At 37.7% G+C, this 18,178-nt stretch overlaps 1 protein-coding gene across 4 annotated transcripts in view; it reads left to right on the forward strand.

Moving 5' to 3' along the window:
* Positions 1-18,178, forward strand: part of PTPN9 (protein tyrosine phosphatase non-receptor type 9) — a 70,122-nt gene that overhangs the window by 40,820 nt on the left and 11,124 nt on the right. For all 4 annotated transcript variants that reach the window (NM_001192054.3, XM_010817049.4, XM_059878963.1 and 1 more), the window contains exons 6-8: positions 7,925-8,035; positions 9,813-10,141; positions 13,987-14,080. In NM_001192054.3, coding sequence (NP_001178983.2) covers positions 7,925-8,035; positions 9,813-10,141; positions 13,987-14,080 — 534 coding nt within the window. The remainder of the gene's footprint in view (positions 1-7,924; positions 8,036-9,812; positions 10,142-13,986; positions 14,081-18,178) is intronic.

Consider the following 18,178-nt stretch of genomic DNA (forward strand, 5'->3'; position numbering starts at 1 on the left):
TAATGCATGTTGTTCACTGGGACTTACATTTTTACACTCATCACTGTGTTGCTAAAATTGCTAGTGTGGTTTGTAGCTGATATTCATTCCTTTTTAATTGATGGTTGAAGGATTCATGCCTTTTAATTCCTCATCCATTGGTGAATATACCATTTTGTTTATCCATTTCTATTGATGGCTCCTTGGGTGGTTTTATGATTTTTGCTATTAATATTAGAAACAGTGCTGCCGCGAACATTCTTATACATGTCTTCTGGTGAGTGTGTGGGAGAGTATCTCTAAGGCAGAATGTGTATCTGTGCTTTGTGTGCAAAGAGAGCAGGTATGTTTGGACCATTTTTCCCATTCCCAGTCTTCTCAGAACTAATTTCACCCTCTGGGGGCGATACCACCCCCACTGAAAATGCTCTAGAGTATACATCTAGGAGTAGAGTTACTGGGTCATAAGGCCTGGGAAGATTCAGTTTTATAAGATAGTGTTTAATTGTTTTCCAAAATGGTTGTGCCTACCTGCTATGTGTAAATTTTCCACATCCTTTCCAATACATGATAATGTTGTACTTCTTAATTTTTCCCAATCAACAGGTATAAAATGGTATCTTGTGATATAACTCAAAATCTCTTTTATTAGTGAGATTAAGTATCTCTTCATATATTTATTGGCCATTTATGTTTTCTTCTGCACAGTGCCTATTTATGACTTTTACCCATTTTCCTATCATCCATTTATGTAGTTGTTTATGTATTAGTACTAATCTCTTTGTGTGTATGTCAGGCTTCTCTGGTAGCTCAGAGGGTAAAGAATCTGCCTGCAATGCAGGATACCCGGGTTTAATCCCTGGGTCGGAAACATCCCCTGGACGAAGGCATGGCAACCCACTCCAGTATTCTTGCCTGGAGAATCTCATGGATAGAGGCGCCTGGTGGGCTACAGGCTATGGGGTCGCAAAGAGTCAGACACAACTGAGCAACTAACACACACACACACTTGTATATGTACATACATACACATCTATATACATACATACACATGTATGTACATATACACACATATACTCAGTTTATAGCTTGCTTTTTCACTTTTTGTAGAGTCCTTTTGACTAACAAAAGTTCTTCATTTTAATATGGTTAAATGTGTCTGTGTTTAATTTCTGCTTAATACATTTTGCATCATAAGTCCTTCCCTATTCTAAAGTCAGAAAAATAATATTAAATATTTATTTTTTTACTGCTCCACCACTGATTGCACCATATGCATTAATTTTTTATTGTGATAAAATACACACTTATACACAATCTTATGGTTACTGTTGTTAACAATTTTGAGTGTACAGTTCAGTAGCATTAAGTACATTCACAGTGTAACCCTTTACCACTATCCATTTTCAGAACTGTTCATCATCCCACACAGAAACTCAGTGCTCATTAAACAGTATATCCCCACTCTGCCCCCACAGTCCCCGGTGACCTCTCTTCTACTTTCTGTCTCTATGAATTTGCCTATTCTAGGTCCTCATGTAAATGGAGTCATGCAATATTTGCCCTTTGTGTCTGTTTTATTTCACTTAGCCTGATATTTTAAAGATTCATCTGTATTGGAGCATGTATCAGAATTTCATTCCTTCTTAAGGCTGAATAATATTCTATCATATGTATATACCTTGTGTTGTTAATCCATTCATTTGTCAAATGACAGTTGGGTTGTTTCCACTCTTTGGCTATTGTGAACGATGCTGCTGTGGACACTGGTGTTACAGCATCTGTTTGAGTCCTTGCTTTCAATTCTTCGGTGTGTATGCCTACATGTGGAATTGTTAGATCATATGGTGATTCTACATTTAATTTTTTGAGGAACTATTTTCTTTTAAAAGTTTAAAATTTTGTTTTTGTCATTTAAGACCTTAATCCATCTGGAGTTGATTTTCGAATATGGTATGAGATGTAGGAATCTGACTTTTTTTCCATATGGATAGCTATTTTTTTTTTCCAGTTCTGCATACTAAATAGCCTCTCCTTTCCACAACATAGGCCTTTTACTTATCAGTTTTAATAGAGTCACAATAACTTGGTAAGTTAATATATCATAGACACTTTAACTATCTAACCACCTTTCTGTATTACTCAGATTGTTTTCAGGTTTAATAATACTATTATGATTATTTTCACTCTTTCTCTTAACTTATTTTAAGAAGATATTTCTGAGAGTTGGATTATTTGGCTAAAGATTATGAATATTCTTGTGTCTCTCTTATACATCACTAGGTTACCCTTGATAAAAATGGAAAAGAAATATACATTGTCACCAACAAATAAGAGTATCTGTTTCCTTTAACTGTCCCACTACTGAATTCTATAATTTTTCTCCTTTTTTGAATATAGAATTTTAAAATAATAGTATCCTTTTTTTGTTGTTTGAACTCCTTAAAAACATGATATCTTTTTCTTCAAATGTTTTTTTGCTGTTTGTATGTCCTCCTTTATTTGCTGCAAAATAATAAAAATACTGTAGATGTTTTGTTATATAAATTCAAACAATGAAATAAAAGTTTGGTTGCTTTAAAATCCATATATCTATATGTTCTCTTTAGTGACTTGTTGCTCCATCATTGGGAATAGATAAAATTTTAAATGCAGTCCCCTACCATCCTCATTCTTATGAAAGTTATAAATAGAAGTTTGTCTTTAATGCACAGTCTCACACTTTAGATTTCTATTCAGTGTGAATTAATTTCCAATAGTTACTGTGACACTAGAATAAAAGTATAAATAATCTATGACTTCGTAAGTTGCTCTGAATAGATTTTCCCCATCTTGGTAACTTTCTTAGGAGTAATCCTTGTTTTAAATTTTAAAATGTCATAACCTATTTTAGTAGCCATCATATGGACTCTTAACTATTGTTTTAGATGAACCATTTAAACCATGCAGTGTGAAATTTACCTTTACTAGACAATGTGGAATTTGTCTAGCCCAAAGAATAAATGTTTATTTTTCTGATTATGAAACATGACTGGGACTTCCTGGTGGTCCAGTGGTTAAGAGTCTGCCGGCTAATGCAGGGCACACAGGTTCGATCCCTGGTTCAGGAGGATTGCACATGCTGTGGGGAAACTGAGCCCGTGCACCACGGCTACTGGCAGCGCTCTAGATCCCGCGCACCACAACTGGAGAGTAGCCCTACTTGCTGCAATGAGAGAAAGCCCGCACGCTGCAGCAAAGAAGATGAAGTGCAGCCGACAGTAAAAATAAATGAGTGAGTTAAAAAAAAGAGAAATACATGACTAAAAGTACATGAATGTTCAGAAAATTTATTAATGCTGGCACTTATAAAGTAATATTTGTTAACACTTACTGAATGTTTTGAATACAGTTCTAACTTCATGTTTAAATTAATTAATCCTGATATCATTTAATCCTCAATTAATCCTGATATCATTCCCGTGAGTTGTGATGGCTATTACTATTATTGTACCCATTTTATAGATCTAGAAACTTAGGCCTAGAAAGTACAAGAACTTGCTGAAGGTAATACAGCTAATAAGTACAGCTGCTGCTGCTGCTAAGTCGCTTCAGTCGTGTCCGACTCTGTGCGACCCCATAGACAGTAGCCCACCAGGCTCCCCCATCCCTGGGATTCTCCAGGCAAGAACACTGGAGTGGGTTGCCATTTCCTTCTCCAATGCATGAAAGTGAAAAGTCAAAGTGAAGTCACTCAGTCGTGTCCGACTCCCAGCGACCCCATGGACTGCAGCCTACCAGGCTCCTCCATCCATGGGATTCTCCAGGCAGGAGTACTGGAGTGGGTTGCCATTGCCTTCTCCAATAAGTACAGAGCTATTACTTATAATTCCACCCCTTGAAAATTATCAGTATAAAGAACTTAGGGTATGTATGTCCAAGGTCCAAGCTTTTAAAATGTGTACATGTGTATGTAGGTATACATACATATGGGATGAGGATAATTACTTTTCTTTACAAGTATGGCATATTATATTCAGCAGTTGTAATTTGCCATTTTTTTACTTAACAATGTATCTTTGTCGTCTATATGTCAGTACGTATAGCTCTGAGCTCATTTTTTCCCTCACTTTTTTAAATGGCTGCACAACTTTTGTTTTTTTCTGTGCTGGGTCTTCACTGCTGCGTGGGCTTTCTCTAGTTGCAGCAAGTGGGGGCTGCTCTTTTTTGTGGTGTGTGGGCTTCTCATTGTGTGACTTCTCTTGTTGCAGAGCGCAGGCTCTAGGGCCTGGGGGGCTTCAGTATTTGCGGCACATAGGCTCACTAGTTGTGACACCTAGGCTTAACTGCTCCACAGAATGTGGGATCTTCCCGGACCAGAGATTGAAGCCATGTCCCCCTTCATTGGCTGGCTTCCCAGGTGGCGCTAGTGGTAAAGAACCCGGTTGCTAATGCAGGAGACATAATGAGACATCAGTTCGATCCCTGGGTTGGAAAGATCCCCTGGACAAGGGCATGGCAACCCACTCCAGTATTCTTGCCTTGAGAATCTCATGGATAGAGGAACCTGGTGGACTACAGTCCATGGGGTCACAAAGAGTCAGACACCATTGAAGTGACTTAGCAGCACTGCCTGCATTGTCAGGCAGATTCTTAACCACTGGGAACACCAGAGAAGTCCCTTGCAAAAAGTGTTCCTGTTGTTGATATACCAAGCAGAAAAAATGAAGTTTATTCTATTTTTTTATGTTGTTATAAAGGTTTCAGTGAACATTGTTTTACATTTATTTTTGTATATTTGGTGAATTATTTCCTCAGGATAAATTTCTATAAGCAGATATTTATGGTCAAAAGGTAGGCACATTTAAAATTTGCTAAATATTGCCAAATAGTCCTCTAAAACCTTAGTTCAGATTTATACTCCCATCAACATCCTTGTTTGCTAGATTCTCATCATCATTTATTATTTGGATTTTAATTATATTCATGTCTTTATTTGGTGTTTTTTTATTACTGATGAACTTTAACTTATTTTCACATTTAACATCAGTGTTTCTTTAAAAAATTTTTTCTGCTTATATATTCTACCCATTTTTCTGTTGAAGTGTTTGTCTCATTAATTTGCAAGATTTGTTATTAAGAATATTAGGAATATTATTAAGTATGTGTTACCAGCATTTTTGCAGTTTATAATTTGCTCAATATGACTATGTCTCGTCATATAGTACTATGTTTTCTCAATTTTTCATTACAGTTTTAATATACTGTATTACATATTTTACATTTAATAATATGCATAGTACATAATATTATGGACAAAATAATTTGTTTTCAAATAACTGTCTTGGTGATATTTGTTAACTAATACACTTTTTTCCCTACTTACTTCGGATAACACCTTTATCTTATACTAAATTTCCATATGGTAAGTGTGTCTATTTCTAGACTCCCTGTTCTATTGATCTAGGCATCCAGACCAACATACTCACTTTTTACATTTATTGTAGCCTTATAATGAAGTTTAACAGTTTATAGGATAAGCTTCCCTATATTCTTTTATTTCTAAAAATTGTTCTATTTTTACACTTTTGTTCTTTTACATGCACTTTTGTGTGCTTTTACTTAAATTTTTACTGGTATATAACATGCATACTAAAAACAAACTTTATACCTTTTTTTAAATTATAAAAACAAACAAAAAAGGTAATTCAAGGAAAAGTCTCTAACCCCTCCTTCATACACCCCAGTGCCATTCCACAGAGGTAATCACTTTTTCAAAATTATAAATCTGTTGAGAAAATGCTTTTAAAAAATCATCATCTTTTGATTAGATGAACATTAGAGTCATTCAGTCAAGTTCTGGTAGATAAGACACTTTAGAATTTAATTTGGATATAATGAATTAGTTTAAGGAGAATTGACTTTACAGCCTCATCTTCACCTGTCCAGGAATGCTTTGTTTTATGGATTTTTTAAAGTCTTTTGTTATGTCTTTCAATAAAATTTAAAAACTACGTGTCTTACATGTTTCTTATGATGTATATTCTTAGGCTAAAAAATGTACATGTATATATGTATAAACATAGTAAACTCCAAGGATAAATCATCTTTTTTGTAAGACCAGTATCATACAGGGAGAGAGATGGTGCTTTTGTGTACAAATACTATTATAAACCAGAGTCTTTTTACCATTATACTTTTCTGGTGATTAGTATTTATAGGGTGGCTGATTTTCTCATATTTATCTTTCATATTTTAAAATGCTATTACAGTACTTTAAAATACTATTATAAAGCTGGGAATAATTTCTTCCCAGGAGAAGTACAGTATTACTCATTATCCCTGCCTATGAGCAGGACTGGAGTGTTGAGAAACTAAATGAAACAAAGAGCTGTGGCTTAAAAAGAAATAATATTTAGTTCTATGCCTTGTGCAGATCAGGGTGTCTCCTTTCTTTTAGACCTCATTTGTCTTCATGCCCAGGAGATCATATTGTTTGACTGAATGAATGAATATATAAATAGATGAAGAGATGAGTCAAAAATGATTATAAACACACAGATATCAATATAAAGGAAAGATTATGAGAAATGTTTCATGTTCATTTTATTTGTGATCTAATTGTTCCTTAAAGTTTTAATAATTAAAACGTAAGGATGTATACATTTATGCTGACAAGAAAAGTCAGAGTAGTTTTGATCTATAAAGCTTATATTGACAAGAACATAATATTATTACTTTTTTAGTTTGTTTATTTGTTTTACAAATAAGAGTTTCTTTGAAAATGTGGTGTTGTACTGACAATAAAAATCATAGAGAACTCACTTGATCAAGGGAATATAATCCCAGAAAAAAAAGGTAAGGAGATACTCATCTGTTTCCTTTGAGATTCCTCTTTCAGATCTGCAGGGAGACTTGAGAATCTTTAGGGTATATCTTACTTACTAATGTAACCAAAAGTTCTGAAGTCGTTCTCAGGCATTAAATGGATCCAGATCAAATAACTCAAAGCTCATGCATTTCAATGTGTGGATTCCAGCATACTCACCTATAATTCTTAGGTGTCCCAGGCTGCACTTTTGCCCCCATCTATGTCTCCATAATATGATTACTTTGAACGGTAAACCAGCTTTTAATTTCTTTTTTTGAACTTTATTGAACTGTAGTTGACTTATAATGCTGTGTTAGTTTCAGGTGTACAGCAAAGTGAATCAGTTACATGTTTTATATATAGGATTGTGTTTATGTCAATCCCAACCTCCCAATTTATCCCTCCCCCACCCTTACCCCCTAGTAACCATTAGTTTGTTTTCTATATCTGTGGCTCTACTTCGGTTTTGGGAATAAGTTCCTTTGTACCCTTTTTTTTTTTAAGATTCCACATATAAGTGGTATATTTGTCTTTGGCTCACTCAGTATGAGAGTCTCTTGGTCCACCCATGTTGCTGCAAATGGCATTGTTTTGTTCTTTTTAATGGCCGAGTGATATTCCATTGTATACATGTACCACATCTTTATCCATTCCTCTGTTGATGGACTTTTAGGTTGCTTTCATTTCTTTCTTTTTAACTACTTTTTCTCTAGCCACTAAGTGAAATCTGAATTAGGCTGTAGACTCCCCCTGCTGGGTAAGAATGGTGAAAAGAGCAGAAAACCTAAATTTTGGATTTAAACAATCAAAGGTCCCACTAGGCACTGTTGAAGTGCCCTAATTGGTGTATTAAATCCTTGTATGTGTTCTCCACAGGGCTTCCCTGGTGGCTCAGACGGTAATCTGCCTGCAGTGCAGGAGACCCGGGTTTGATCCCTGGGTTAGGAAGATCCCCTGGAGAAGGGAATGGCAACCCACTCCAGTATTTCTGCTGAGAGAATTCTGTGGACAGAGGAGCCTGGCAGGCTGTAGTCCATGGGGTCACAGAGAGTCAGACACGACTGAGTGACTAACACACACATGTATTCTCCACAGGGAGCTTTTCCAGCTCGTTTGAAGAAAGTGCTGATTGTGGGAGCACCCATATGGTTCCGAGTGCCCTATTCCATCATCAGCCTCCTTCTGAAGGATAAAGTTCGGGAGAGGGTAAGGCAAGCTAACTTTATTATTTGGAGGTTGGATAGGTACAGTTCCATCTCTGCTGTTGAAACTTGCCAGTTAATTCTCTACCTTCAAAAGCCTTCCTGGCTTGTCTCTCTTCCTTTCTGTTAGTGTGTTCACTTACATTTTCTGCTTTATTCTTTACTCAGCTCTGTACAAGCTGCCTTTTTGACTGGTACTACAAGTTCCTTGAAGTTTGTACCTTGACATAATTTGGGCACTTCCCCTCGATATAGAACCTTGCATGCAGCTAGTATCGAAGAAATGTGTCCCATGCGTAACTTAGAGATAGCTACCACTTCCCAAATTTAGATTTGTACAGCTTCTAATATAATTACATCAGTTGAGCTGGTATTTGATTTTGTTCAACTGGAAGTATCACTCGGTCCCTTTGACCACCAGGGTGGTAAAGGAAAATCTCAGACTCTTTTTACTCCTGGCATTTTCTCATAAAACAGCTTGTTGCTTCCTAACTTCAAAAGTGTTGTCTAATATCATCTTAATTCTATTATCATTCCCCGAATATTCCATGACACAAAGATTATGGTTTTAGTCATTCACTCATTCATTTCTTACCCTTAAAAGAAAGGGTATAGGAAACATTGATATACTAGAATAAGATAATAATGTAAAATATTGTCAGAGGATTTTTTTTTAAAAAGAATATGAGATTATATGAATACTAACAATTCAGATCTTTGTAGCTGAGGCAACTTGGGTTGGAGGGAAAAAACTAAAGACAGTTGGTTTTGTAGAAGCTTAGGGACTTAGTGACCCCAGAGTAGGAGAGGTACTCTCCCAGGTGACTCTTTGAGAGGACTCCTTGGGTGAGTTCTTAACACTTGAATTTTATACAAGTGTATATACATGCATGTATAAGCTCAAAATATATTGAGCACCTTTACAGTTCAGGTGCTGAGCCTTAGGAATTAAAACTGGAGTGCCATAGCCGTTACTCCTGTGGAGTTCATGGTTGTGAAAGGGGACAAGACATGTTCAGAGGACTGTGGCTCGACGGGAACACAGAGGAGAATATTGCCTCAGACAGTCAGGGAAGGCTTCACAAAAGAGGTGAGCCATAAGCTGGTCCTTGAAGAGGCCATAGAGAAAAAGACAGCATTCCAGGAAGCAGCAGCAGCAAGCAAGGCAAACATCCCATTCCACACAGATTTCAAAAGGAACGAACTAGGCTAATTTGCTCCAATATGGCTGTGTCCACTATGGCAGCAAAGAGAGGAATTGAGTATTATAGTTCTCTAGCATTTTTCCTGGGCTTCCCTGCCTCTGGGTGGCTAGTCTTATCTTGCTCTCATTTAGAAATCTATTTTTGAGAACATCCATACCAAGCTGTGAGTAAAGGACAAGTTAGCTTAGAATTGGTTACCTTAGTATGGGGTTGACAGAAACCACCACTTTCTATGCATTCTTGGTAGTCAAAAAGGCCAGGACCCATGTGAGATGGAACTGGAAAGCCTTGTATATAGTATAAAGCCTTGGTTCTCTATACCTACCTTTATGTTTATAACAGGGCCCTTAATTCCAGGAATGAATTTGGTATACATTGTGGAAAATCAAACCTTTCCTGGGAAATTCCTAGGATTTCAATGTTAAACAGATGAAACTGCATTTACGTCTTTTCTAAGTATACCACATGTTTCAAGCCAATCTCATCTCATTCTCTGAAGTACTTTGGTTCTTTACCTTCACTGTCTGTATGCCCCTCCCTCCCCACAGACTCACGTGGTTCTCTCTTACTTTCCAGATTCAGATATTGAAGACGTCTGAGGTCACCCAGCACCTGCCCAGAGAGTGCCTCCCGGAAAACCTGGGTGGATATGTCAAAATTGACCTCGCCACTTGGAATTTCCAGTTTCTATCCCAGATGAATGGCCACCCAGATCCCTTCGATGAGATCATCCTGTTCTCCCTCCCTCCGGCCTTAGACTGGGACTCAGTGCATGTCCCAGACCCCCAAGCCATGACCATCCAGGAGTTGATGGACTATGTTAGCACCAGGCAGAAGCGGGGTATATACGAGGAGTACGAAGACATCCGTCGTGAGAACCCAGTTGGTACTTTCCACTGTTCCATGTAAGTAGGAAAGGTTTGGGCCAGCAATCACTTTCCAAGATGCTTGTGACACGTGTTAGTACACCTTCCACACCTCACATCCTTAAGAGAGGCTCTTCCTTAGGTTAAGGAGCACCACTTTCACTTAGATCATCATTTCTCTCATCCAGAAAGAGGCACCTGTTGGCGCTTGTTGCCAGCAGCATACGCTGTGAAGTTTCTGAAGGTCTTTGGTAACAATGGAGAAACTGTGTACTAAAGGATGCATTTTTTGATGTGTTCCTGATATGCAAGTGCTTTTAGGGAAAAAAAAAAGTAGAGGCCCAAAAGGTAGGCTGTTGATTCTTGTTCTAAGTGTGATCTCTGGTCCTTGCTTTTGGGCAGCTTCTGCCTAGAGCATTTATGGTGTTACATTACTTTCTGAGGAGGAGTACTGGTCCATTTAAAATAACACACAGTCAGTAAGAGAGAAGAGTTGCCTCTTAGGAATTTAGCCTGTGGGATTTTCCTTCTACCTAAATTCTATAACTGGTTTGTAACTACTTGATAACTCTTGTTGGCAGTAGAGCACTGATCATTTCTCTTACTGCTGCTGTCATTTATCCTAACATGTTTTCATTGGCTGCAGCAAAAACTTCTTTTCCTCCAAGTTTTGAGATCTGTTTGTTAAAAATTAAGGAAGCTGTCTCCAGTGGGTCTTAGGCTCAAGTTCCAGCTTAGCCAAAAATATCCTCTGTGACTTACCCAAGTTATTTCCCTACTCTGTACCTCAGTTTTCCTGTTTGTAATATTTTATGTTAGACTCGCTGATATCCACTGATTATTTTATAGCTTAAATGTTTTAGGGATCTGTGAGTACCTCTCTCCCCTTGTAATTCCTCTCCAGCTTAGTCAGTGTGCTGTAAAAAAAAAATATGCAAAGAGTGAGGAAAGAGAGAGAAGGAAAAAGAAAGAGAAAAATAACCAGTTAGGAAACAGATAAGGAAGGTAAGAGAGAAGAAGCAATTGAGAAAAAAAAAAATCAATAAAACAAGAATGCAAAGAAAAATAAGGGAAAAAGAGAGAAAGCAGAACATGTATCATGTGGGGAGAATGTTCTTCCCTACCGGTTCTAGACCCCTATATGTGTCCAGTCCTTTTCCCAGCCAGAGCAGAGGGTGTACCCTTGTTCTGGGAATTCCTGACTCTGCTCTGGTGCTTCTACTGAAGGGGCCTTAAGGTGTCATTTCTACCATGGTTCCCCTTCACCACATTAAAAATGTGTGTTTGGATTGTCCTCTTTGCATCTCCAAGTCAGCTATCATGTTATAATCAGAGAATATATCCCGATGTTATGGAAGGATTCCCAGTCTTGCCTCTTTATTTATTGAATGAATGAAAACATCCTACTTCAGGAGCTGGAAACCAGAACGCTCAACATCTTCAGGCCTGTGTCTCACCCCCAGTTCCAGTAGAACTACTTACACACAACAAACTGTTTTCCTTGGAATTCTAGTTTAAGAAGTAGGTATCAAGAGTATTCACTGCGGTCCAGGATGCCCACGGACTGTGAGACTTTACCTTTTTTTTCCCCTCATTCTTTCAAAGGATTTTTTTAATAAATAAAAATTTAATTTTTATTATGAGAAAATTATAGATTCAAAGATCATGTATACCCTTTCCACACCTATCCCATGGTAACATTTTCCAGAAGCTTTGTATAGTATCACAACTGGGATATTGATAAGTAAGTAAGTGAAAGTTGCTCAGTCATGTCTGACTCTTTGCAACCCCATGGACTGTACAGTCCGTGGAATTCTCCAGGCCAGAATAGTGGAGTGGGTTAGGGTTGGAGATCTTCCCAACCCAGGGATTGAACCCAGGTCTCCCACACTGCAGGTCCACCAATCTTATTCAGATTTCCCCAGTTTTTGTTTGTGTGTTTGTGTATTTAGTTCTTTGCAATTTTTATCACTCAGGTAGGTTTGTGTATACAAAAGCACAGTCAAGATACAGAATTCCATAGCCATATACCTCTCCATTCTGTCCCTCCCCATCCCCCACCCCTGTAACTACTAATCAGTTTTCCATTACTATGATTTTGTCATCTCAAGAATGTTATTATATAGATGGAATCATACTGTATATAGACTTTTGGGATTGCCTTTTTTCACTCAGTATAATTCTCTGGAGTTTCACCCAAGTTGTTATTTGTATCAAGTTTGTTCCTTTTTATTGCTGAATAATATTCCATGATATGAATGAACCACAGTGTAAACTGTTAACCAGTTAACCACTTACCTGTTGAAGGACATCTGGGTTGTTTCCAGTTCTAGCTATTACGAGTAAAGCTGCTGTGAACATTCATGTCTAGGTTTTGTGTAAAAATAAGTTTCTGTTTCTCTGGGATAAATGGCTAAGGGTGGAATTGCTAGGTTATATGTTAATTAAGTGTTTAGTTTTATGAAAAACTGTCCAGCTGTTTTCCAGAGTGGCTATATTCTTCTGCATTTCCCCCCAGCAATATATGAATGGGCTGTTTCTTTTTTTAAAATATGTATTAGTTCTTTTGTTGACTCTGCTGGGTCTCTGACCGTCATTGTGGCATATGGGATTCTTAGTTGCAGCATGTGGGCTTCAGTTCCCTGACCAGGGACCAAACCCGGGCCACCTGCGCTGGGAGCTCGGAGTCTTAGCCACTGGACTACCAGGGAAGTCCCAGAGTGATCCATTTTCTTTGCATCCTCACCAGTGTTCAGTGTTGTCACTTTTTTTTTTTTTTATTTTGGCTGTTCTGATAGGTATGTAGTGATACCTCTAAGTTAAAATTAAAATTGTGGTCTTAATTTACATTTTTCTACTAGCTAATGTTATTGAACATTTTTTCATGTACTTATTTGCCATCTGTATATCCTCTTTGTAAAAACGTCTTTTGCCCATTTTCTATTTGGATTTTTTTTTTTTTTAAACTCTTGATACTTGAGAGTTCTTTATGTTCTAGGTACTGGTTCTTTGTTGGATGCATAGTTTGAAAATATTTTCTTTCAGTCTGTAGCTTTTCTTTCTTTTTTTCTTTTCTGGTTCTCTTGTGAAGCAGAAGTTTATTTTGATGAAGTTCCTTTAATCATTTTTTCCTCTATGGCTCATACTCTTGATGTCAAGCCTAAGAACACATTGCTTTGCCTTAGAATCCAAAGATTTTTCTACTTTTTTCCCTTAAATTTTTATAGTTTATGTTTTACATTTAACTTAAATCTGTGATCCATTTTGAATTAATTTTTTGTGTAAGGTTTAGTTTGGTGTTCAAATTTTTTCCCTATAGATATCTAATTGTTCCAGCACCATTGGTCGGAAAGAGTATTCCTTCTTCTGTTAAATTGTTCTTGGAACTTTTTAAAATATCAGCTGGGTTTCTTTGTGTGGGAAGATTCCTCTAAGAGTATAACCTTACTAACAACTATTTCTTACCATCAAGAATTAATAACTGGCAGTTTTTAGTATTTTGTTGTATTTGCTTTATCTTTTTATATAAAAGAAAGAGTTAATTGTAAAGTTGAAATCTCTTCTAATCGTCACCATCAATTCTCACTCAGAAGTAGTCATGTGGTATGTTTCCTTCCAGATCATTATGTTTATATCCTTACATATACATTCATACCCATAAATAATATAGACTATTAGTTTATGTGTGTGGTCTTTGTAAAAACTTTTTTGCTTTTAATCAATATATATGCAGATGACTTTTTCAGAATCAAATAATACCAAAGAAAAAAAGTAATGAATGACAAATAGCAGTCTCCCGCCTTACCCTCAGTTCCACTCCCGTTGTCATCCATTTTCAACTCTTGTAGTTGTTTCTTTATTTCAGTTCGTTTCATCTCTTTCAGGTCTCCAGGAAACCTAGAGAAGAACCGCTATGGGGATGTACCCTGCCTGGACCAAACTAGAGTGAAGCTGACAAAACGAAGCGGCCACACTCAGGTAGAAAGATAAATGTCTTTCAGAAGCACTGGGGGAAATGTAAGCCTCTTCCAAAGTGAAGCTTACTAATACTGTAGTAGAAAGAACATGAACTCTAAGCCAGAGAGAGAGAGTTTGAGTTTTAGACTACATACTAGTCTGTTACCATATGAAAGTCCTTTTATGCCCATCTCACAGTATTAAGTGGAAATTAAATGAAATACTTGATGTACATGCTGATAGCCCAAAGTCTGGTATATTACTGTAGGTACTCAATAAATTATTTCTCCTTTTACTCTTTAGTTATAAAGTCATAGACATGTCATCTACCTTACTGGTGTGAGGTTATATATTGCATCAATACCAGAGGACTCATTATAAGTGACCTCTGATTTTTCCATCTAGAAGATCTGACAAAAATTTTAGACAACTAGTGTATGCATGGACTTCCCTGGTGGCTCAGATGGTAAAGAATCTGCCTGAATGCGGGAGACCTGTGTTTGATCCCTGGGTTGGGAAGATCCCCTGGAGGAGGGCATGGCAACCCACTTCAGTATTGTTGCCTGGAGAATCCCTATGGACAGAGGAGCCTGGTGGGCTACAGTCCATGGGGTCGCAAAGAGTCGGACATGACTGAGCACCTGAGCACAAAAGAGATGAATTGGTCAAATGCCTATATTATTTAGTATTGATTCAATCATATCTGTACATATTAAAAATCATATATGTTTAGTAGGGATATTTAGTGAAAATGTTATTCAGACTCTTCACATACATCTGTCCTTATTTGAGCTACTTTTTGAGTCAATCTAACACGGTTTTCCAGAACACATCTTTTTATTTCTTTTTTTAAGTATATTGTCACTGGAAAATTTATCCTAAATCAGAAAAAAAATCTATAACATTAGCACAGTTTTTTCTTTTCTTTCATTCTGTATCTCATGCATCCTCTAAAGCATAATCACTTACTTCTTTTTAAAGTCCTCTTTAGTATGACTTGATTACAGCGACATCCAAAACTTAGAATTTTGAGGTCAGCAATTAAATAGGTGTTATATTTCCTTTTTTTTCCTTCTGATACAACAGTTCTGTCTGGTGACCTCTATATACATCAAAAAACAGCATTGATTGAGCTTCCTGTTCACAGTTAAAGGAGTTTAAATAGTGCCCCTTAACATCACACACAGTATAAGGACTTGTTATATCCCTCCTCTTGTTTCTGGAGGATAATTCTTAGGAAGATGATTGCTTTATATTTGGGCATATATGATATATGAATCAGGACCGTGGGATCATGGTTTTAATCTCTTTGATCCTACTGTTTCAATTCATAAACTGAATTCATAACCCTGTCTAGGGTCCTTACAGAGGGTTTTTGTGCAGTGGTATTAGCTGAGAGTCTGCCTGATTGAAGGCAAATTCATCAGTATTACTGAGTTTTGTCTTTGTTGAATTGAGGCTCTAGAGTCAGAGATATCTGAACGCATCTGTCTTGTTGACTGCTCTGTCTCTAAGACCTAGAACAGTGCCTATCATGTATCAGACATTCAGTAAATTATTTGTGAGTGAGTGAGTGAACCCACCCCAGTGTACCAGGAGACTATTCTAGTCATCGTGTAATTAATCTGAAGATCATCACTTGAGTTAATACTCCCTCTCCATACTACAAATATTGGTAGAGGCTTTTTTCCACAGTAAGTGGAGGATTCAGGTTTGTTAGTGAATTGTTTAGCAGGTTTATATATACCTGGAATTATGTTTCTATTGCACCTGGCCCATAACATAATGTGTGTGCTGCTTTGGTTCTTCCTGCTGTTTCAGTTTGCCCCCAAGTCTGCACTTTATCTCTGAGGTCGTTTTCAGTTTTTAATATCTAATGATTCTTCTGAAATTGCTGGTTTTAATTCCCAGTGCTCTCAGAGACAAGGATGCTAAAAACTGGTATCCTTAGTTATAAAGAAATAAGTCCCCTTTAAAGAAGTGCCATTTCTTTTCAAAGCATGAAGGTAACTCCAAGTGTGACAGCTTATATATTACTTATACAATAGTGTTGATTGACATGTACCAGCTAAATCATTTGTACTTTTCTATGCCTTCTCACATGGGCCCTTTAGGGTCCCATCTGAGTGTGCCAGGCAGAACAGAGGATGGGCTTTGGCTGACTGTGGGTGAGGCCTGGATTAAGAGGCCTGGTTGGGGTGAATGTGACTTTTTGCTTGCTGAGTCCACTGCGTGTTTCATTAGCTTAGTGAAGGTGTCCTAATCAGGGTAGAGCACTAGTATTAATAGTATGAGGTCACTACCAGTTGCTGTGGGAGAAGAAAAGAGCAGGAAACTCGACTAAATAATCAGTGGGAGGATAAGTTGGTAGACTGACTATCTAATGGACATGCCTCCAAATAACATGGGTTTGACCGTGAGATAGAGATGTTTTCTTTTTGTGGTTGAGCCATGCAGCTTACATGATCTTAGTTCCCTGATCAGGGATTGAACCCGGCTCACATCAGTGAAAGACCTAGGTCCTAATCACTGGACCACTCAGGGAATTCCTCAGAGATGTTTTCTGAGGGTGGCTGTGGGGGTACTGACAGCTCAGACTATTCTCCAAGTGTTGGAACCAGTGGCGAAAGGGTTGATGGGGAGTCGTTTTGATCTCTTTAGACTGGAGTGGAGTATGAATTTTCCCTAGTTTCTTGTTGAAACATCTTTACTTTTGCCCTGTAACCCTTCATATCCTCTAATATCCATCCATCCTAGCTGCTAGATACTCTCAACTAGTTATATTGTGACTTGAGGCTGTAGCTGCATCCGTTTGGCTTTTTTATCAGTTTGGACTAAATAGTGTTGACAGAGATCTTGTGAGGAGGTAGAATAAAAACAATAAAAATTTAAGCCTATTTAATTTTCCTGATGGCTAATGATGTAAATAGACGGAGGACATTGGGAGGTGGGAGAAGGCCCGCAGAAGAGAGTGCATCATGAACTGTTCATTGAGATTCTTCTGAAGGTGTGTGGCTTTTGCTTTGTGTCAATTTAGGCAGTAACAGAGCCTGGGTGTTTGGCCCATGCTGTTGATGGTCCTAGGTGTGAGGTGTAACTTTCTTCCTTCTCCAGTCACACTTTGCCTTTTGTGTGTCACCACGTGGACAGGATGTTCCTGCTCAGGTTGCTTGGCTTGCCTCCCTTCTGAGTTTGGTTTTGAGCTGCAGTGCTGTAGTCCTAAGGGACTTTTTTTTTTTTTTTTTAATAGCGGCTTTTCTGAGATATAATACACACACCATACGGTTCACTCTTTTAAAATGTACAAATCATTGGTTTTTAATATATTCTGAGTTGTGCAACTGTCACCACAATCAACTTTAGAACATTTTTATCACCTAAAAAAGAAACTCACCTTGGTAGTCACTCCCCATTTCCCCCAAGGACATCTGCTCTTTGTGTACTCTTTTGGCCTTTTGTGGACATCTTACGTAGAGTCATGCAATATGTGACCCTTTATGTCTGGTTTCTCTCACTTAGCACGTTTTCAAGGTTCATTCATATTGTAGTATGTATCAGTATTTCTTTTTTATTGCTGAATAATATTCCATTGTGTGTGTGTGTGTGTATACACATTTTATAAAATATTTATTCATTTGTTTATTTTTGGTTGTGCTGGTCTTTGTTGCTGCACTCAGGCTTTCTCTAGTTTCAGCAGGCAGGGGCTACTCTCTAGTTGCCGTGCACAGGCTTCTCGCTGCAGTGGTTTCTCTGGTTGCGGAGCATGGGCTCAGTGGTTGTGGCACATGGACTTAGTTGTCCCATGGCATGTGGGAGCTTTCCAGACCAGGGATCGAACCCATGGTCCCCTACATTGGCAGCTGAATTCTTAACCACTGGACCACCAGGGAAATCCCTACACCACATTTTATTTATCCATTCCATTAGCTGATAAACAATTGAGTTGTTTCTATTTTTTGGCTACTATGAATGATGCTGCTATGAATATTTGTATATGAGTTTTTTTTATGTAGATCTATGTTTTCATTTCCCTAGGGTTTAGAATTGCCAGGTCATATGGTAGCTTTAACCTTTTGAGGAAATGTCAGACTGTTTTCTAAAGTGACTGCACCATTTTAT

The sequence above is a fragment of the Bos taurus genome, chromosome 21 (genome assembly GCF_002263795.3).
Source record: "Bos taurus isolate L1 Dominette 01449 registration number 42190680 breed Hereford chromosome 21, ARS-UCD2.0, whole genome shotgun sequence".
Taxonomy (NCBI): domain Eukaryota; kingdom Metazoa; phylum Chordata; class Mammalia; order Artiodactyla; family Bovidae; genus Bos; species Bos taurus.